The sequence below is a fragment of the Lissotriton helveticus genome, chromosome 6 (assembly GCF_964261635.1).
Source record: "Lissotriton helveticus chromosome 6, aLisHel1.1, whole genome shotgun sequence".
NCBI classification, from domain to species: domain Eukaryota; kingdom Metazoa; phylum Chordata; class Amphibia; order Caudata; family Salamandridae; genus Lissotriton; species Lissotriton helveticus.
The window spans coordinates 1,259,621,859-1,259,644,744 of NC_136067.1; the positions used below are offsets into that span (position 1 = coordinate 1,259,621,859).

Genomic DNA, 22,886 nt, shown 5'->3' on the forward strand with positions numbered 1-22,886 from the left:
CTTCCCCTATCTTGACGACTGGTTGTCGAAGGTGGGCTCGCCCCAGACAGTCGTCAGCCATCTCCAGACTACGGCCTACCTCCGGCACCGGCTGGGGTTCTCCATCAATGTGCCGAATTCACACCTGTGTCCCTCTCAGAAGCTCCTTCATCGGAGCGATTCTAGACTCGGCGCAGTTTCGGGTTTATCCTCCCGAACAGCGGGTTCGGGATATTCAGGCTCTGATTCCGATCTTTCAGCCTTTATTCCAAGTCTCGGTCAGGTTGACCCTGCGGCTTCTGGGGCCGATGGCGTCCTGCATCCTTCTGGTGCATCACGCCAGGTGGCGGATGCGGGCTCTGCAGTGGGACCTGAAGTTTCAGTGGGCCCAGCATCAGGGCAACTTGTACAACCATGTCTTGATATCGGAGGGCACTGCAAGACAGTTGCAGTGGTGGCTCACGGACCACGATAGGGTCAGCGGCAGATCCCTTTCCCTACCCCAACCGGAGCACGTAGTTGTGACGGACTCATCCCTCCTGGGCTGGGGGGGCCACATGGGAGAGGCGGAGATCAGAGGCCTCTGGTCTCCGGCGAAGTCCCAGCTCCACATCAACATTCTGGAGCTGCTGGCGATCTGGCTTGCACTGAAAGCATTCCTCCCCTCTGTCCGGGGGAGTGTAGTGCAGGTGTTCACGGACAACACCACCGCCATGTGGTACTGCAACAAACAGGGCGGGTTGGGGTCGTGGACCCTATGCCAGGAGGCTCTGCACCTCTGGCAGTGGGTGGAACATCAGGGCGTGACCCTGGTGGTTCAACACCTGGCAGGTTCCCTGAACGCCACGGCGGACGAACTCAGCCGTCGGTGCATGATGGATCACGAATGGCGTCTGAACTCGAACATGGCTCAAGGTCTATTTCATCAGTGGGGAGATCCTTGGTTAGATCTATTCGCCGCAGAAGAGAACGTGCAATGTCATCAGTTCTGCACATTGGAATTTCCAAACGGCACTCGCTCGGAGACGCTTTTCGTCGCGAGTGGAGCTGCGGTCTGTTGTACGCCTTTCCGCCTATACCACTTCTGCCCCGAGTGCTGAAGAAGATCAGGCGCGACCGGGCCCAAGTCATACTTGTGGCTCCAGACTGGGCACGAAGATACTGGTATCCTGAGCTACTCAGCATGTGAGTCAATCCCCAGATTCGTCTGCCTCTTCAGGAGGACCTTCTGTCGCAGCAGCAGGGGACGGTCCTCCACCCGAACCTGTCCAGCCTCTACCTCCATGCGTGGAGATTGAGCGGCGACAGTTGAGGCCATTTGACTTGCCTCCTGAAGTCTGCGATGTGATTCTGGCAGCCAGGCGTCCCTTCACAAAATCGGTATACGCCTGCAGTTGGAACAAATTTGTGGCATGGTGCACAGCAAAGGCTGTGGATCCACTCTCTGCCCCCCTCTCTGAGGTTCTCCTCTTTCTTCTTTCTCTTGCCCAGCAGGTCAGGGCAAGAGAAGGGCTCTGCTCTGGGCACTCTTAAGGGCTACCTCTTTGCCATTTCCGCCTTCTTAAGGCTCCCTGATCAGCCCTCTCTTTTCAAGTCCCCAGTTGTAAATAGGTTCTTGAAGGGCATCACTCATATGTTCCCCCTGTTCCTTTCGTGATGCCTCGGTGTGACTTGAATCTTGTTCAGACTTATCTGATGTGCGCTCCCTTTGAGCCACTCCATAACGGTCCTCTTCGTCTCCTCACTCTTAAGACTGCATTAATGGTTGCCATCACCTCTGCCAGGAGAGTGAGTGAGCTCCAGGCTCTTTCTTCACAACCTCCTTTCCTTGTTGTCCATCCGGACAAATTTGTGTTACGGACGCGACCCTCTTTCCTACCCAAGGTAGTCACAGCCTTCCACATCGGGCAGTTCATCACTTTGCCCACCTTCTTTCCGCCTCCGCATTCCTCGAAAGAGGAAGAGAGGCTCCACCGTCTGGACCCAAAATGTGCGCTCTCATACTATCTGGATCGCACACGCCAGTTCCGGGTGGATGACCAACTCTTTGTTGGTTACGTGGGCGCTAAGAAGGGGCGGGTGGTGCACAAACGGACCATTTCTCGATGGGTCGTTTTGTGCATCAAGGCTTGTTATTCACTGGCTAAAAAGGAGCCTCCTGTGGGGCTGCGTGCCCATTCCACTCGGGCCACGGCGGCTGCTACTGCCCTGGGTCGGGGAGTCCCCTTGCAGGACATCTGTCAGGCAGCTACGTGGGCCTCTCTGTACACGTTCGCAAGACACTACTGCCTGGACAGCCAAGTCCGGAGAGATGGCTTTTTCGGCCGTTCCGTTCTCCAGGACTTTCTGGTGTGATTATTGGTTCGCAGACCCACCACCGGGGTTGGTATTGCTGGGGTATCTATTCTAAGGCAAGGAATCTAATACTAACCTGTTTCTTTCAGATGCACAAGTTACTTACCTTCGGTAACTATATATCTGTAAGAAACTAGTTAGTATTAGATTCCTTACCGCCCCACCCATCCTCCCCGTTCTGCGAACCGATATCTAGGGTTAAGGTCATCCCTTTTCAGGGCCCTAGTTTCATGGCACCAGTGTTGGTTTTTATCATGGCTCTGCGTTTCTGGCGCGGAAAAGCTGTGTATAAGAACTGACAGCGCGCGAGGGTGGCATCTAAGTACTCCGGCAACGTCATCCCGGCGCCTACGATGGACGCGGAGCCGCAGACGACGCCTACCGACGCGCAGGGGTACTGCTACGCAAAAATTTCCGGATCCAGACTGACGCCTGGGGATATTCTAAGGAAGGAATCTAATACCAACTACTGTTTCTTACAGATATATTGTTACCGGAAGGGAAGTAATTTGTGCTTCATGGGCACCCACAATGTGATACTCTGAGTCACTTCTCTCAAGAATATAGAGTTTGGGCTTGTTCCCAAAGTGATAGATATAATCTTCTCTTGATTGAAATATCCAAGCATGGACCTGGTTGCCACTGTCCAGAACAGAGTGTAATCCATTTTGTTCCATAGTCTTCCCTCTGAATGGTTGCCGTGGAGATGTCTTCAGGTTCAGTTGGTCACTGAGTCTGCTTTATGTTGTGTGACTGAGACTGCTCCCATTGAAAGTCCTGTAGAAGGTCTGAGAGGATCAAGTACAGTTGATCTCTATCATCCCAAACTGAGAAATGAGGATTTGGAACTCTGATCTGTTGGAACTCAGCCTCGTCTTCTATTGTGCAGGGTAGACCTGTTCTTTCAGCAGGATCTTCTGGTGCTCCACCCCACGCTTGTATTGCTCTAGCTGCCACCACTCATGTGGAGATTGAGTGGTGCCAGATAGTGTGGTTTCCTCCGCATTAGGGGAAGACGACAGCTGTGGCCTGGGTCCTCTCGCTGTACTTGAATACACTTCTTTTGTTTTCAACTACATCACTTCTTGTGGTTCAACTGAGAGCTGATCCTCGTTTCTACATAGAGCTTTTCAGCTAACCTGCAGAGGTGACGGGCATCATCTTGGCTGCCAGGAAACCCATAGGGAAAACCATTACTGCGAGCCCTTGGAGCAAATTTGATCATTGGCGCCGATCCCAATCTCACCTGTGACTGATGTTCTCTGTTTTACTCTAGGACTTGCCCAGCATGGTTTGGCAGTGGCAAATGTAAACGCCTATTTAGAGTCTTCCTGCATGTGTCTTCTGTTTAACCTGTTTAAGCATGGCTTATGAGGAGTGTCACCCCGAAACCAGACCCGGGATGCTTGTTTCCAGTTCAGGAAGACCTGGCTTGGCAGTTTGGGCTGGACTGTTCCCACGAGGAACAGGGTCAAGACTGATTTGCATATAGTTTGGTCTGAACTGAGGTGGAGAAGTGAGCTAAAGAACGATGATGGATTCAACCCAGATCTGTGACTGGGGGTGAGTGTCTGAAAAGCTTAAGCGCTCCGTATATCATCTCCTTGTGTTTGCTTTGTTCGCCCTAAGTTGGCAGGGTATGCCCAGACGTGGATCCCTTGCTCACTTTGCCACTGGATTCAAATTAGCCTGGCTGATGAGGGATGTTACCCCGAAACTGGTCCCAGGATGCTTGTTTCCAGTTCAGGGAAGACCTGGCTTGACAATTCGGGCTGGACTGTTACCATGAAGAACAGTGTCAAGCCTGATTTGCATATAGTTGGGCCTGAACTGAGGTGGTGAAGAGAGCTAATGAACGATGATGGATTCAACCCAGATCTGTGACTGGGGGAGAGTGTCTGAAAAGTTTCAGCGCTCCGTCCATGTCCTTGTGGTTGCTTGAAGCCCCAACTAGGTACATTTTTATGAAAGGATTGGTGTTTTGTTCCCTGACACTCTATTTATTATTTGAACTTGTGTTAATGTTGCTCATGGCACCACCATTTAGGCTGAAGCACAATTTTCAGATGTGTCTTCTGATGCTGAAAATAGTTTTTTGTTGCCATTGCTTCAGTCCATAGGGTCAGTGAACTTAAGGCCCTGTTAATCAAACCAGCCTTCAAGAGTGTTCTTCGTGGACAAACTGGTTCTGCACACATGCTGTGCACTCCATTCGAAAGTGGTATCTGCTTATACATAGTTCATTCAAACAGACTTCTGTTCTTTTCTCTCCTTCTCATCCCACCAAGGGGTATGAGAGGCTTTGGTCTGCTACTCAGACGTGCAGTGTACTAATACTATAGCTGCATGCATCAGGGTAGAGCTGATACTCAGCTCTTCTATGTCTAGGCTTTGGCAAAGAAGGGCTAGGTGGTGGCCAAGGTCAGCGTTTCATATTGGGTTACTCTGCATAAAGATCTGCCATGTTCCAGCCAAGAAACACCTTCCAGCTGGCATTCATGCCCATTCTAGAGGGCCCTGGCAGCTTCTACTGCTCTCACTATATGTGTTCAGATGTATTCCTTTGGCTGACATCTACTGGGGAACTACTTCATCACCCTTGCATATTCTTGCAAACTAATACTGTTTTAAAATTGCAGTGCTGAATTTGTAAATCAAAAAGAAAAAAACGATATGTATGTGCCATGGCCATTCTTAGACCACTGAAGCCTGACCCCTTATTTCCTCTGCTATTTATGCCAATAACTGTACCAATACAACTACTAACCATCTCACTCCTACAAGTGTGATAATTCAGTCTTTTTCAGGCCACCCACAGGTATAAGAAGAGCATTGATATAGTCTGAATTATTATTTTGGGCTATTGAATTAATAAACACTGTTGTACTCAAGACAGAGAGTGCCACCATGTGGTGGCCTGTCATTAGTCCCTGTGTTACGAATTAAGGGCTGGTGCCGAGCACAGAAACCCACCAGCTCAAATTAAGCTTTACATTCCAGGTACGCAGTGATTAATTATTTGTCAAGATTGTACTGCATGACTTAATTGATTGATCAGCGGTATTCAGTTGCATCTCCCACAGGGTATTTATTTGGAACTCCATTCATAAGCTGAGTAATCTGCCTGGAGCTTATCCACCCACCACAGGCCTCACAAGTGAATTGACCCTGCTCATAAAAGGGCCCGGGTGCACATGCTCGTAGCCAGTTGAATAAGCATTAAGACTTTGTCTGTGTCCATCATTGGTAGCATCTGGGCCCGGGGCCCACAACACCACAGTGGCGATGAGGCGGTTCTGAACCCGCTTACTTGCCGAAAGAGACTCCTCATGGAGAAATGAGGAACCAGAGTAAGCGTCACTCTCGTACCCACTGCCTACCCGTGGAAGTAGGCCCATGTAGCGCTGGGTGCGCACGACGCCGCTGGCAGAAGCGTCTGGACCCTAAAAGTGAGGCATTTAGCGCTGCCCAACTACCAGTGAGATCTTCTTCAGGAAAAGACGTGGGATGGGAAGAAGAGGCCCCGCGGAGATCTCTGCAAACACCCGCCGGCCACACCTCCGGGTGGGAAGGCCATCACCTGCACAAGCCTGAAGTGGACACTGCCGCTAATAAGGAGTGCCACCACCACCCTCACACAGATCTGCAAAAGAATCAGTGGCCCAGCTCCCAGCGTCAAGAGGAGCCGGCAGTGCCCCCGCAACCACGCCCAAGCAGTGGCGCCAAGGGAAAGGGGAGCATTTACCTTCTCTTCTACGGCTCACCCCACACAACATGTCCCCACAACGCCTGTGGGACAGCACGGCCCAGAGCACGCGGAAGACTGCCACGGCCGCTGTAAGGAGCTTTTGCACTATCTAGTGGTAAAATGCCGCTCCGCACCATTAGCTGTAAGCACCAAACTATACCGCCCTTCGCAAGTCAGCTGTGTCCCTCCCTACCGCTGAGTGAGTCTTGCTCTAATACTGCCGGCAGTCACCAGCTCCCAACAGAGGCCCCAATGCCCCTCACAGAGCGGCGAGAAAGCCAGCGCCCTTCATCTCGCCTGGCTTGTAGCACACCACAGTGATGCGTCGGAAATGAACCCGCAAATCCAACCCTGCACCGGCATTCCCTGCACCGGTAGCACCGCTGAGGACTGAAGAGCACTCCCTCACACACAGTTCAAGCCCAGGAGAGGCACGAGCAGTGCTGCACCAGCCACAACTCCCGCTCAAGAGCCTCCAGTTCAGGTATAAATGAGACTGCCGACGACAAGAGGCTGCAGCGACACCTGGTGGTGGCTTGCGCTACCGCAAATCTCTACCTATCTGTGAACGGACGCTTTTTCTCTTGCTGCCGCCACCCCATTCCCCCCTCTCCCCCTCCTTCAGCCCACATTCTTGGATTTCCTTCCTGGGTCCGAGTCTTCCATGGCCTGAGTGGGGGCTGCAGTACCACCTAGCGGTTGCCTATTGCACCGCACCCTGCTTCCTCTGGTCAGGCTGCAGCAGCAGGAAATAACAGTCCCTGCATCCCCTCACATAAGCAAAAGGACCCTACAGCATCAGCAGAGCTGCGGTAGCATGTAAGAGGTGGCTGCAGTGCCACCTAGTGGTAATGTATCGCACCGCGCTATGCCCAATATTGCCCCAGCCCTAAACATTTATATAAAGTAAAATTGGATTAGGCACAAGTGTATATTGGTATAAAGAATTAGGATAAGAGAACTTAATTCTGTGTACTATTGGCCATGACAATGGGATTTTCAGTGTAATCCATTTATTGTCTAACCAACTGAATGCCTGTCTAAATTAAACAAGTGACAGACTGGATGTCCGCCAGCAGCCTAAAACTGAACTGAGAAAAAAACTGAAGTGTTAGTAGTCGCAATAACAATTCTAGCTGGCTGGACCTATGCTGGCTTGACAATCTAGGTTTGCTGCTCCTTCCCAATCGAGCAGTCAAAAGCCTCTGGTTCTGGATTTACAGCAAGCTTTCAATGGAGGTACAAGCTAGAAAACTTGCATCAAGCTGCTTTGGACTTTAAGGACACTGGACATTGCAGCGTTGGTTGCTGTGCTCTTCTCGGAGCTGGTAGTGCGAGGCCTGGTGAATTTACGCTTGGACTGTTGAAAATCTCTCTTCCTTGGAAGTCCTATGTCTGTGATAAAGAGACTTCAAGTTGTTCAGAACGCTGTCGCCCAGATTCTCTTAAAAATACCAAAGTCGGCTACACTGGCCCTAGCAGCCTTGCATTGGTTACCTGTGTATAAGAGAATCCAATTCAAGACACTCTGCTTAACCCATTGTGCTACGCATAGGAAGAGTCCGCAGCTTATGCAGCAGTTGTTGAACCCTTGTATTCCCCCCAGGAGATAATTGCGTACTGGGTATCAAAGGTTGTTTCTGGTCCCTACGATCAAGAAGGCATGGAGTGGTGGGCACTCCTTTGCTTCTTAGCCTACAAACTGTAGAATGCTCTCCCAGTTGATCTCAGAATGAGCCAGTCAGAACTTCGTTTTAGGAAACACTTAAATACCTTTCTCTTTTAGCCAGTCATCTTTCTTTTTTTTAGTCCATCTCCTTGACGTGCACGGAGTCTTGTTGCAGACATGTTGTTCTTAGCGCTGGGAGTCCTGTTGAGTAGCTATGCTCCATTCAAATTCTCAAGAATAGAATAGTACAGGTCTGTCGTTGAATGTCTTCTCTGAGACACAAAATCAGAGCTTGTCGACAATCTTGTGTTCCCAGTTAATTCCATAGATTTGGGTAATTTCTTGTGAGCTGGTAAAAGTATTGGACAGACACATAAATAAATAGGGTAGACTTTTTCTTAAAGCTGTTTTAAGTCTTACTAGGCTACAGACCAATAACATCTAAATTCCTTTGATACTAAAAGACTCAATTGGTATTTTATTCATTTTATCTTCATGAGAGAAGGGAATCTCCTAAGGAAGATTGTCTTGGACCACAATTAAACGAAAGACATCAATCCATCTAGACGTCCCTTCAGCATTCACCTTTCTTGTTGTGTATGTATGTGTTGCTTGACTGCTTGTGTTCTTTTATGTGTTGCCTGTGTACCTTTATTGTCTATGTATGCAAGCATGCCTATATGTGTTATCTGATTATGCATCCTAATATATGACACAACCACATTCAGTCACTCATTGCAATATATCACAAAAATGAAGACATACACCTACAACAAGCCGGACCTACTGACTTTGCCAGTGCTTTTTGGTATGCGGTTAATATTTTTTCCCTTGATTTATTTTTCAGGTGACAGCTGTCAAGTCACAGATCCAAAGTACGGTTATGTGTATGACCTGAAGCCATTGAGTGAACGTGACATTGAAGTGGATACAGAGGAATACATATACCACTTAAGAGTATGTGGCCGCATTTCTGCATCAGTATGCCAGCAGGAGAAGAACGTATCATCATGCCAAGTCAAGAAGACTGGCCCTAGTGCCTCCAAAGTGGCAGGTATGGTGATGCCTCGCTTGGCCTGTAATGCGGGAAAGGGATGGAGATAGTTTTATTAATATGCAAATGCACTCAGCTTCTAGAAGCTCATGAACTTATGTGTTTTTTGCTGAACTGAATACAGGCACAAATAGGAAGGCTTGTTTTGGATTATTACATGCAGGCAGAGTTGACCTATTGATGGAAATATAGTTAAATCATTCTCCGCCAGGGAGAGGTTTCATGTGGTGTTGCAGGATTTTATAAAGAGCTTACCATGCCATCTAGGTTTTTACTAAATCTTTTCAAAGCATTCGTCATTCCATCTCGCAGCCACTTGCAGCTAGATGCAGAGGATGTGTGCATTCATATGGGATATTTCAGTGATTCAAATGTTTGCCTTTGAGGTCAGTGGTTATTAACCTGGCAGGGTAAATCACCTTCTGACAAAATCATTAAAATTGGGTTGGACAATAGTTTTGCAGCGTGAATCCTTTTCTGGATTCACATGCTGTGCATCATTCTGCCATCTAGTGGTTGGGTCTGGAAACGTCTTTTTTTTTGTTTTTCTTCTGTTTTGGACGTTGTCGACTACCATTTGGTGCCAGGTATGTCCCCTGTGTGACGTCAGACGGTGCCCTGTTGGTAGTTGTACGTGGTAGCCATCTTTAGATTCTTTTTTCCGCCATTGGATCTGGAAGCAAGACTGGAGGCTCAAATGTTTTTCAGGAAAAGCCCCAAAAAGGAAAGAAAAGGACAATATTTCAATTTACCTCCACTGTCCATCATCGATACCGGAGCGAGGGACAGAACTAGGAGAACGACACAAGGAGACAACATAGGTCGACAAATGGCGAGGTAGGGGCCATGGAAAATACCCCCATCAAATTCTGCCCTGAGTGCCACCACAAGTTTGCCCAATGCGATTTTCATGACGTGTGTAACCTCTGCATGTCCAACGACCTTCAGGACAAGGACTGTGAGGCCAACGCGGTGTTCCAACCGAAAGCACTCTGGATACGCCGAAAGCAGAGGGAGGACCACTACACTAGGATATCACAGACTTCAAAGAAAATGTCAGTAAAGGACCAAGGCCTTCCAACGATGAAGAAAACCAAGGAGTCCCGGCAGAATTGACGCACAAATGCTCGGACATCGAAATTCTAGAAGGCGACTCCGAAAATCCACCCACTCTCAAGAAACTGGGTGAGACTGAGAAGAAGACTGAGAAGGTAAGACACCTAAACTTCCATTGGAACCGAAGGGCCACGACAGCAAGGCGCAGCTGAAGGCAGCCCTGACGCTGAAAAAAAGGCGATCAAAGGCCAGGCGCCGACTGAGAGAACCCCACTAAACCCTACCAAGGGAGACCATCGAGGGAAAATCGCAAAAGGCACCGAAAACAAGAAAAACCAAAGGTGGTGATGGACGTAGCATTGACAATACAAACACTCACCCCCAGTCATCTCATCTGGGTTTAATCCATCACCGTTCTTTAGCTCACTCCGCCACCCCAGTTCAGACATGGCCATATGCAAATCAGTCTGACCCTGTGCCTCATGGGAACAGTCCAGCCCGAACTGCCAAGCCATGTCTGCCCTGGACCGGAATCAAGCTTTCCAAGACCGGTTTCTGGCATTACAGCCGTCTTCAGCCGGGCTTGCTTGAATCCAGTGGCAAAGTGAGCAGGGGACTCACGTCTGAGCATACCCTGCCAACTTAGGGCGAACAAAGAAAAACCAAAGGGGATGATGGACGGAGCGTTGACAATACAAACACTCACCCCCAGTCAACTGATCTGGGTTTAATCCATCACCGTTCTTTAGCTCACTCCGCCACCCCAGTTCAGACATGGCCATATGCAAATCAGTCTGACCCTGTGCCTCATGGGAACAGTCCAGCCAGATCAGTTGACTGGGGGTGAGTGTTTGTATTGTCAACGCTCCGTCCATCATCCCCTTTGGTTTTTCTTTGTTCGCCCTAAGTTGGCAGGGTATGCTCAGACGTGACACCGAAAACAGAGTCAAACACGAGACCCTGAATGGAAGCGCAGTGCCGTTGGAAAGCAGAGGCAAGTGCAAGCAAGAAACTAAAGTCTCCGGTGTCTGACGCCGAGATAGCCCTTGAGGTCAAAAAGAAAAGGCAGTGACTCGAAGCAGAAATGGCAACGCTTCTCCAAAAGAAGAAAGATTTTGCAATCTTCGCTGAAGGTCTTCCGAACCACGAAGATCCCAGCCACCGAAAAAGTCAACGTCCACGCCGAAGGGGCGAAAGACAACGTCGACGCCGAAGGGGCGGAAGACGCCAGAGTGGAGGAAGAGGACATTTTCGATTCTCCACCAACCCCAGAACCGTTTGAAGAAAATCTAGAGGAATACACAGACGCTCCCAAAGAGGAGGATGACTCTGAGAATTTCGAGGACACATGGAATAACCTCGACACCGAAGCGGAAATTTGCTGCTATCCCTCAAAGGCATCACCACCAGATGATATAGCCTTCTACAACGGAGTGGTTAAAAGGGCAGCAGACACTTTCGGAGTATCCTCGAAGAGGTAAAAGGCGACACATGTTTCCTTCCGGAGACATTCGCCCCAGCCAACAAGGGGACTCAATACTTGCGTATGCTGCCAAGAATTCTAGACCAAGGCCAGGAGGCCTTTAAAGAACCAGCCTCAAGCAAGGGAGTAACACCCAGGGTCGATAAAAAAATAAAAAGCCTCCTCCATGGACCCAAAAAATATACAGGGAAACACTGTACCGGACTCTTATCATCGTTACCACAGCCAGGAAAAGGGCAAATGCCATCTCTAACATTGGACATCCATCAGAAAAGGAAAGCAGACGAATGGACATGGTGGGCAGGAAGATGGAAAAGGAGGAAGCGACGCAGTGGCGCATCACAAACTCTAATGCCCTACTAAACAGATACAGACACCGGACTTTGGGATGAGATTGAAGAACTCATCAACAAACTCCCAGAGGAGGACAAAAAGGGAGATAAATCTATTGTCCAGGAAGGCAGAAACATCGCTAACACTTGCCTTAAATCTGCACAGATGCAGCAGACACTGCCAGTAGGCAAATGTCGTTCACGGGAGCACCAAAACAGCCACACTGGGATGTTAAGGAAGGCCCTCACTCACCACCTAGTGATGACATGCTTCATCATCGGGCCCCACCAAAGAGACCGAGTGTCTCTTTGGTGTGCTGCAACGCCAGAATTACTGCGGAGCGGGATGGTGAGTAGAGGGCGTGTTGCGTGCAAATGTAAATTAGTGGGTGATGGAGGTTTAAAAATGTCAGTAGTGTATCTGAGATAACACTTTATTAAATGATCACTAAAGACAATAGATCTAAAAAATGTGAGGGACCAATCCACTTTAATTGAGTGGTGGGTTCCTACAGAGTAGTCGACATGTTTCTTGCCATTGAAACGGTGTTAATTTACCCGGCAATTCATCAGGACTGGGTGTGAAAAACCCCGGCGGTATGGGCACGCTAAGGCCCACCCTTACCTGGGGACGTGAGTGTGAAAAAATTAAAAAGTGGTGTAAAAAGTGCAAAAAAATTAGGAATAGAAAATTATTCCTAATTACTCCTGGTTTAGGAGGCTTCTACTGATCGTTTCTGCACCTGGAAAGAAGAGGACAGAGACATACAAGTAGAACAAGACAAACATTTAGAATTATTCCAGGTTGTCATAGGTTCTGTAGTGAATAACGTGCTCCAAAGGTGAAAGGCAATCTAGCTGTGGTGGAATAGCGCTATGGTTAACACCACCTATTAGCCCCGGGTTCGCATGAGCTAAGAGAGGTGTAGTGTACTATTCGTGGTACAAACTAGAAGTGATTAGACCTTTAAAAGAAAACCTACCTTATGGGCAATATTTGCGAATCAGACGCAACTGCTTTGAGCTCCAAGACTTCAAGATCCAATCCGCTGATTTAACAGAGAAACTGAAGTCTCGAGGCTACCCCACCCAGATACTGAACAAGGGTTACAAGAGGGCTCGCAACCAACCACGTGAGTCTCTCCTCGAAGACAGGTCTACCAATAATCAAACCATACCATTGACCTGTGTAACCACATTCAACACAATGTCCAACTACTTGAAAAAATCAATCAACAAAAATTGGCGCATTGTGTCCAGTATCAAAACAGATTGGGAAAAACCTTTGTTCTCCTTCAAGAAAGGGCGCAGCCTCAAAGATACCCTTGTTCACACTCGACCCAAAATTGAGGCATCAACCCCAGGACAATCAATCACGGAAATGTGGGGTCTACCACAAATCACTGGACACTTCCCCTGTGCGAACTGTAGCGTTTGTCATTTGACAACACACACAAAAACTCTAGAACTTGAACCGGGGAAGATATGGACACAGAAATGTCACACCAATTGTAACGCGCAAAATGTTGTTTACCTGATCACCTGTTCCTGCGACCTGCGTTACGTAGGAATGACGACCCGCAAAGTTAAGCAAAGGATAGGGGAACACCGTTCCAATATCAGGTGCAAGAAACTGACCACCAAAATGAGTCGCCACTTCCTGGAGCACAATCATACTCCCAATGACCTGCGTTGGACTGTCATCGAGCATGTGACTGGCACCCTGAACCTTCCTAATCTCCTTTTTGAGAAAGAGCAAAGGTGGGTGTACAGATTGGGTACCCACCTTGTAGGTCTTAAATGACGATATTCCGTGGAATACAGTAATGAAGTGAACGAGATTAGAGTCAGTGGATTTCAGACTAAGCGAAACTGCACAACGGGCTCTTAATGTATAAACCTAACCCCTTACAATCGATTCTGACGGTAGCTGGTTACAATATTGACGATCTTCCTTGTGTCTAACTGTTTGCCACTAACTGCCTGGATATACTTCCCTCCAGGGAACACTGCATATATCTGACGCACAGGGCTTAGCTCTGCGAAGGATGGTATCTGTCAAGTGCCGGTTCGTAACTCGCAACCGAGAGTCAGAGTCAGCACGGCGTTTATGCGCCAATCAGAATCACACACCTTTATGTTTATCTGGGTCACTAAGCAACACACAATCATGTGACCGTTCACGCCCCCTGAAAACCTCTTCCGTGTATACACGGGGCACCTAGTAATGCGTAACTCTGTGACCACTAGTCTGAGCCAATCAAACGCACTGTTCGGCAACACGTCATCTGGCCACGCCCACCCGGAAGCAATTGCCGCCTCGCCGCTTTGCTTTTAAACACAGAACCGAGCCCGCGTCTTCATCGTCGGGGTCCAGTTCGAGGGTGACGTAGGTGGACTACGGGTGCCGAGCGTCGAGGGCGTAAGTGGGAGTCCTCTGCTGTGAATAGAGCTAAGTACAGATCGCGCTCCGTTTTCCAAGGGGCTTTACACTATTATGACATCGTTTTTGTTTTGCCTTGTTCTGCCATACTACAGGGTGTGCCGAATACGCTTCCACCCCCCTCCTGAGACCCATGGTGTTTATTCATAACACCCCAAAAGTGAGACAATTTTAATTTGATGGCGATCTTTACATATTTTTATATCGATCGCAAGGCTGACGATCTTCTATGAAGATTTTCACTGTTTTTATCCCCTAATCACTTCTAGTTTGTACCACGAATAGTACACTACACCTCTCTTAGCTCATGCGAACCCGGGGCTAATAGGTGGTGTTAACCATAGCGCTATTCCACCACAGCTAGATTGCCTTTCACCTTTGGAGCACGTTATTCACTACAGAACCTATGACAACCTGGAATAATTTTAAATGTTTGTCTTGTTCTACTTGTATGTCTCTGTCCTCTTCTTTCCAGGTGCAGAAACGATCAGTAGAAGCCTCCTAAACCAGGAGTAATTAGGAATAATTTTCTATTCCTAATTTTTTTGCACTTTTTACACCACTTTTTAATTTTTTCACACTCACGTCCCCAGGTAAGGGTGGGCCTTAGCGTGCCCATACCGCCGGGGTTTTTCACACCCAGTCCTGATGAATTGCCGGGTAAATTAACACCGTTTCAATGGCAAGAAACATGTCGACTACTCTGTAGGAACCCACCACTCAATTAAAGTGGACTGGTCCCTCACATTTTTTAGATCTAGTGTCTTTAGTGATCATTTAATAAAGTGTTATCTCAGATACACTACTGACATTTTTAAACCTCCATCACCCACTAATTTACATTTGCACGCAACACGCCCTCTACTCACCATCCCGCTCCGCAGTAATTCTGGCGTTGCAGCACACCAAAGAGACACTCGGTCTCTTTGGTGGGGCCCGATGATGAAGCATGTCATCACTAGGTGGTGAGTGAGGGCCTTCCTTAACATCCCAGTGTGGCTGTTTTGGTGCTCCCGTGAACGGCATAGTCCTCTCTCCATGGACACTCTTCTTTTGTTTATAGAATACTGACCGGGGAACAAGAGTGTCAGAGTACTCTCCCTACCTCTCTCCTTGTCATACACAGTAGGCAAATGTGCACAGGTACAACCTTGAGGAAGCATGCCTGGCTAAGAATTTCTGGATTTAAGCAGGAGGTTCAAACCTCTATCATTAACAGGCCTTTCACAGAGGAGGCACTGTTTGAAAAGGAGGTGGACAAATCGCTCCAACAAATAAAGAAGGATAATGAGACTGAAAGAGCAATGGGAGCTCTACAGCAAAGAGGAACCTTCAAAAGAGGTGGGTTTACCCACAGGAAGAGGAGTGTTTGCACAGGTTCAGCAAATGTTGCACCAACAAGGCCAAGGAAGTAGCCAACAAACAAGCCAACAAACAACATACAAAGGTTGGCAGCAAGAGCCCAAGCAGCCCTTTCAAGGTAGAGGCAGAGTCCAGACTTGAAGAGGAAAGGGCTCAAATTGACTCCAACACGGACAAAGACCCACACACAACACCAGTGGTGGGACTTATTACACAATACCACCATCAGTGGAAAAAAAAATCACCACTGACAAATGGAATTTAAATTGGGTAAAATGCGGGTATTGCATAGAACTAATAAAAACACCACCTGCAAACCCACCAAAGAAACAGAAGTGACTCAAATCAGAACTCAAACAGTTAAATGCATAAATCAAAGACCTGCAAAAACATGTGATCGAATTGGTGGCAACCGAAGAACACTTCAAAGGAAATTACTAGCCTTATTTCCTGGTTCCAAAGCAGGTTTTAACACTAAGACCAATCCTGGATCTAAGGTTCATAAACAAATTAATTTGAACACAAAACTTCAAGATGACTACTCTACAAGAAATAATCCCACAAATCCAAAACTGGGATTACATAGCAACAATAGACCTCAAAGACGTCTATTTGCACATACCTATGAACAAAACACACAGAAAATAGCTCAGATTTCTGCACAACGTAACACAATACCAGTTCAAGGTACTACCATGCGGGATAAAATCAGCTTCACATATTTTTACCAAGTGCCTAGCTGCTATAACGTCACACCTGTGAAGGGAGGGAATACACATCTACCCCAACCTGGACGACTGGCTCATTAAAGCAATCACAAAACAAAGATGTCTCCGCCACATTCAAACAGCAATACACAAGCTGCAAAAGCTAGGATTCTCCATAAATCACAAAAAATCCTCAACAAGACCAGAAAAAGAAAAGATTTTCCTAGGTGTAAGACTAAATTCAAGGAACACATGGGCATACCCGACGCAAAACAGGATACAAGCTATCAAACAGGAAACCTCCCTCTACCAGAGGGGTCACTCTCTAACAGTGAGGAAAGTAATGAAACTCATGGGCATGAATGCGTCATGCATCCCACTCATCCCCCATGCCCATCTACATATGCACCCATTCCAGGAATGGCTCACCAACAACTGGTCCCAAGCTACAGGAAGCTGGGAGGATCTAGTGGTTGTTATGCACAAACTGCAAGCAGAAACATAATGGTGAGCATCCAACAACATAGCACAAGAGAGACCTTTCAAATACCTAGCTCCTTCTGTGACAATAACAGACGCATCGCTCAATGGATGGGGAGCACACTTCAAGAAACTGAAAGTAAGAGGCCAATGGAACAAAGAGGATTCCATAAAGCACATCAATTACTTGGAAATGAAAACGGCAATCCTAGCATTGAAGGCGTTCCAGAAACGCATTCAACAGAGAACTGTCCAGGATCAAAGGGACAACACTACCACAATGTTCTACCTCAACAAACAGGGAGGTACAAGATCTTTCCCGCTAAGCAAATTAGCACATCAGATCTGGCATTGGGCAATACCTCAAGGTATCAATCAGCAAACAATACACCTACCTGGAGTATACAACACAACAGCATACCTGCTGAGCAGACAGAACAGCAGCTTCCACACGTGGGAATTGAAGGACAAGACTGTACAATGCATCTTCAAAACATGGAGAACACCAGTGATAGACCTGTTTGCAACAGTACAGAACAGGAAATGCTGGTCCTTTGCCTCGAGGTTTCCTCATCACCGGTCAAAGGGGAATGCCCTGTCACTAAATTGTTCAGGGACATATGCATACGCCTTTCCTCCAATATCCCTAATTCATATAGTACTAGAAAAAGAAAGACAACCAGGAACAAAGCTATTTCTCATTGCTCCACAATGGCCGAGACCGACATGGTACTCGACACTGCTGGAAATGTCCACGGGACTGATCATTCAAATAAGAGCAGACAAGGACATGTTGACAATGCAACAGGGCCAAATATTTCACCCGGAACCAACAATGCTACACTTAGCGGCTTGGTACCTGAATACGTAGAATTGGTCACCGCAACCTGCCTCGGCAAACAATGGAAATTCTAAAAGAGGCAAGAAAGCATACAACAAGAAAATGCTATGCGGTTAAATGGAAGCGAAACACCACTTGGTGCACAGCTCACAATCAAATTAATTAGATCAAATGACAAGAGACAGTATTCATATATCTAACTCACCTATTAGACAGCCACATCAATTACTAAAGCATAAAGGTAAACCTTGCTGCCATCGTGGCATACACAATCTTCAAAAGACCTATCTTAAAGAGATTCTTAGAGGGATCAAAACAAATTGCTCCACCTAGAACAGCTCCAGTCCCCATGTGGAGTCTGAATACAGTGCTCCACACCATTTGAGCCCATGCACAAAGCAGAACTCAAACACATTAACTTCAAGAAAGCCTTCCTCATTGCCATTACATCTTTACGAAGAGTTAAGAGTTCTTGGTCAACAAACAGGTTGTTGCCCATCTTGAGAACCATGGACTGCTTGACCCTTCTCAATCTGGTTTTAGGGCAGCCCATAGCACCGAAATAGCCGTGCTTGAGGTAATGGATAATATCAGGCAGGCATTAGATGGGGGGGCAGTCATCAATCCTTGTCCTGCTTGATTTATCTGCTGCGTTCGACACCATCTCCCACAGCATCCTTGAACGTCGGCTTTGGGAGATTGGTGTCAGGGGTAAGGCACTCCAGTGGCTTAAGAACTACTTAACTGATCGTACTATGATAGTACAGGTGGGAAGTACAAACTCTCGTAGTAGATCAGTAAAGATGGGAGTGCCGCGGGGCTCCATTCTGGGTCCTACTCTCTTTAACCTTTATGTGACCCCTCTGGCCAAAGTGATTCGATCCTTTGGTTTCGAAGTTGTCTTACGCCGATGACACCCAGATCTTGGTCACTCTTGGTCCAGACCCATTGGAAACTAGGTCTCGCTTTAGAGACTGTATGTATCAAATCGAGATATGGATGTGTCAGTTGAAGGGAGGGAAACCGAGATAATGCTGTTTGGTAAGGCAGATGAGTATTGGACAGCTGATTGGTGGCCCTCTAGCCTTGGCCTTTGTCCTACTCTAACTCAGTCAGTGAGAAATCTGGGCTTCCAACTAGACAACAAACTGTCAATGAAAAACCATGTAAATAAGACTATTGGTGCCTGCTTTGGAGTCATGCGCGGGCTGCGTAACATTTTTAAGTGGATCCCACTGGAGGCACGAAAACCCCTAGTCCAAGGACTCATCAATCGTATGGACTATGGGAATGCCGTACTGGCTTCCACTAACGAAAATCTTTTATCAAGGATGCAGGTTCTGCAGAATACTGCAGCTAGACTGGTACTTGATCTCCCACCTAGATCTCCATCGGCTCCCAGTCTGAAGCTTTTGCACTGGTTGCCCATACGAAAACGCATACCCTTTAAGTTACTCTGCCTTACGCACAAGAATATGTACGTAAAGGGCCCAGCTTTTTGGGCCAAAAACGTACATGGTATTTACCTGGTCGAATCCTTAGATCCAGCAATCAAGCGCTTCTTGTGTCTCCTAGAATACGTACTATTACAGGCGGAGGGAGATCTTTTTCTTACCTTGTGCCGTCTTTTTGGAATAAACTACCATTCCATCTACGCACCTTAAGTGATCACAACTGTTTTCGCAGAAACTTAAAGACATGGTTGTTTGATATCTAGCTTCATCTTAAGTCTTATCCTCTCAGAGACATCCACCAGCGCAATGGTACTCTTGAGTGATATGTGCGCTCAATAAATATTCTAGGATTTTGATTTGATTTGATAAGTGAGTTACAGGCAATAACCATACAGGAACCATACATGCAAATCCTCAAGGACAAGGTTATTTTAAAGACTAAAACACAAAGGGGACACTGCAACTAGGACGTAGGATGCAAAAAGTCATCCTGAAACGTAGGGGTGCAAAAAGTCACCCAAACAAACAATTTAAAGGGAAGGAAGAAAAGGGGGGAAGGAGACAAAGAAGCCTAGGTATGAACACCCATCGTAGCAAAGGCAAATATTGTCCTTAGTTGCCCTCACACACCCTTAGGATATCATGTTTCATCATACACCAATAGGATGTCATGCTTCATCACACAGAGAGGAGACAGATTGCCGCGTGTCTCTCCGTAGCCATTGAGCCGTCCTAAAGGTACCATTCCTCGGACTCCAGGCCTTTCACTAGGTTGTTTAACCCGTGGTGCATAATTACTGGCGTGCCCACTATTGAAGCTCCATTACGAGCGCAGATCCAGCGCCACCGAGTTACTCACTACAGTGGCCTGCAGAGGGGATCTGCTTGATGCAGGCGTGGAGCTGGAGACAGACAGCATTAAGCCTCCAGAGGACAGCTTCTCCCTCTACCTTTCCATCCCCAGTGACACCACTGTCATGTTTGCTAGTAGCGCAGGTTATGCAGCCTTCCTGAACCCTAGCGGCTCTGTGTTTCTCCAGACGCTCTGTGAGTTGCTCAAGGGGGAAGAGAGGAATTTGGAGTTGCTGCAATTGATGACACGACTCAGTCACACGGTGGCCCACCGCTTCCAGGCACGTGGCATGTTCCGGGGAAACAAAGCCATGCCTTGTCTCATCAGCAATATGACGCAAGAGGCCCACCCTTTCTCTACCCTCACCAAGGAGGAGCGGGAGGAAAGGTACTATACAGGAGCGGGACACATTAAGAAGATGTAGCCTGAGTCTGGATACATAACCCCCCTGGCCGCCCTGTTAAGTTAAGTTGAGAGGTTTTTTAATTCACGTGCACTTATAAGTTTTTGGTCCTGACGAAATGCCACCGACCTTTTGGCGATTACGGGCATGAAACATGTTGACCCCTGATTCCTTGATTCATCAGGTGAATATACCTATTAGAACAAGAACGTCTTTCATAGTTACTACTGCTTGAGGTATATCATTACGACATATTGTTGCGTATAAACCCTCCCCATATTTAGATTTTTCACTAGGCACTGGTTTTTCCCTCATCTTACCCCATACCTCCTTTTCCCCGCACACCTGCATGCACCTTCCGGCTGTCCTAAAAGATCTCCAGTAAAGTGTCCCTTCTTGGGGCCCGTGGGGGATTGCAGCGCCGGCCCCACGTGGAGCTACAGCCCGATGATGAAGCATGACATCCTATTGGTGTATGATGAAACATGATATCCTAAGGGTGTGTGAGGGCAACTAAGGACAATATTTGCCTTTGCTACGATGGGTGTTCATACCTAGGCTTCTTTGTCTCCTTCCCCCCTTTTCTTCCTTCCCTTTAAATTGTTTGTTTGGGTGACTTTTTGCACCCCTACGTTTCAGGATGACTTTTTGCATCCTACGTCCTAGTTGCAGTGTCCCCTTTGTGTTTTAGTGATAAGGTTAGGAGCATGGACACTGTATCTTTAATAGCTCTTGGGTCTCCCCTTGTTAATATTTTAAAGACTAACCCACAATTCCTGGCAAAAGTGGTATCCAAATATCACTTCGATCAGAGTATTCTCCACTCGTTTTTCTTCAAAAACCCAGAAACCAGGGGAGAAAAAAGCCTCCTTACCCTAGATGTAAGGAAAGTGCTGCTGTATTATCTACAAAATACTAAACATGTCCGCAAGACTAAACAGTTGTCTGTCATCTATGCGCATACAAACACAGGAGCAGCAGTCACAAAGGGAACAATTTCACGATGGATAGTACAATCCATCCAGCTATGCTACGCCACCGTTAACAAGGAATTAGCAGTGCGACCAAAAGCTCCCTGCACAAGAAAGAAAGGACTCTAGCATTTACATAAACACTATATGTGCAGCAGCTACATGGGCATCGCCACACACATTCACCAAGCGTTATTGTGTGGACATACAAATTAATAAGGAAACGCAAGTTGGACAGAAAGTACTTCAGCGCCTGTTCGCAAGATCTTCCTCTCACCGCAGCACCCCCAGAAGTGGAGAAACTGCTGCATAATCTGACACACACACGCCCGCACCACCCCACCCCACCCCGCCCCACCCCACCCTACACCACCCCACCCTACACCACCCCACCCTACACCACCCCACCCTACACCACACCACACCACACCCCCAAAAGATTACAGACTAAAACACAAGGAGAAATAAAGAATCTTAAGATTGCTACCCCGTACAACGACCAACAGGGCGCAGTCTGACGTCACACAGGACGTACCTGCCACCAAATGGTGGTCGACGACGCCAAAAACAGAAAAAAAACATTCCGGACCCAACCACTAAATGGTAGAATGATGAAAAGCATGTGAATCCAGAAAAGTCTTCAAGCTGCAAAACTACTACTGGTAAGTAACCATTTTGTTATCCCTATTATATGAAACTGCAAATCTGTTGTGACACTCGCTATATAAAACTGAGGGTACGTATTTGCTAACTCCAGTGCTTCATTTGAGCTGGTGGTGGCAGGTGGGGCCACCGGAACTCATTTTGAGGGGGCAGACACTTGTATTAACTCATTAGACTTTGACCCAGAGTCAGAAAGTGAAAAAGGGGGAAAGAGGGAGGAAGGAAAAGATGATAAAAACGTAAAGGAGCAGGAAATCTATGGAGAAGAATTAAAACACCATTAGGTGGAATCAAGACTATGCACCCTTGTTATTCAGCACCCGGCCTTTTGATAATGCTGGCCAGTCAGTGCTTCATTCGAGCTGGTGGTTTCCGGTGCTCAGCAGTTAATAGTGAACAGCGGTTCTTATAGCGCAAACTCGACCCAAAGGTATTAGAGTGCTTTTCATGAACACCAGTTAAGGACACATTCATATTTTGTAGGCTTGGGGAGATTAAGTGATTTGCCCAGAATCACAGGATGTTGAGCGTACGCCGAGACTCGAATCTGGTTCCCCAGCGCCAAAGTCAGCAGCTCTGGCTGTTACGCCACATCCCCTCCCCACTTGTAGGATTTCATGGTTAGTAGTTAGTTCTGTTATAGGCGGTGCTAACAGGAGCAATGGCACTCCTGGTGTGAGTCCCATCACTTATTTTTTTACAAAGTGACCACTGCAGCCAATCTTTTCTGAGCAAAACTTTGGTAACCAGCACTTATTCTTTTACAAACTAGTCACTCGCTACCTCCCTCAGAGAGTACATCCTAACACATTAAGAATACTCTGAGATGCCAAGGATGTTCCTTTAGTCACTGGTTTATTGTATGTTTCCTTTTTCACAGATCATTCTTCTGAAGTGTTACTTGAAGTCAGTACACCAGCATCTTGTAAACAAATCTGGCAAGACTTGCTTTGGTTGGCCATAGAGGGCAATCTCTATCCAGGGGAATCTTTCTGGCCCCCAATACCTATGTAGCGGTGATAGACCCCATCAA

At 47.3% G+C, this 22,886-nt stretch overlaps 1 protein-coding gene across 1 annotated transcript in view; it reads left to right on the plus strand.

Moving 5' to 3' along the window:
- IGF2R (insulin like growth factor 2 receptor) overlaps nucleotides 1-22,886 on the plus strand; it is a 1,933,894-nt gene that overhangs the window by 908,761 nt on the left and 1,002,247 nt on the right. Inside the window, exon 27 of the mRNA XM_078648980.1 lies at nucleotides 8,599-8,805. Within this exon, the coding sequence (XP_078505106.1) occupies nucleotides 8,599-8,805 (207 nt within the window). The remainder of the gene's footprint in view (nucleotides 1-8,598; nucleotides 8,806-22,886) is intronic.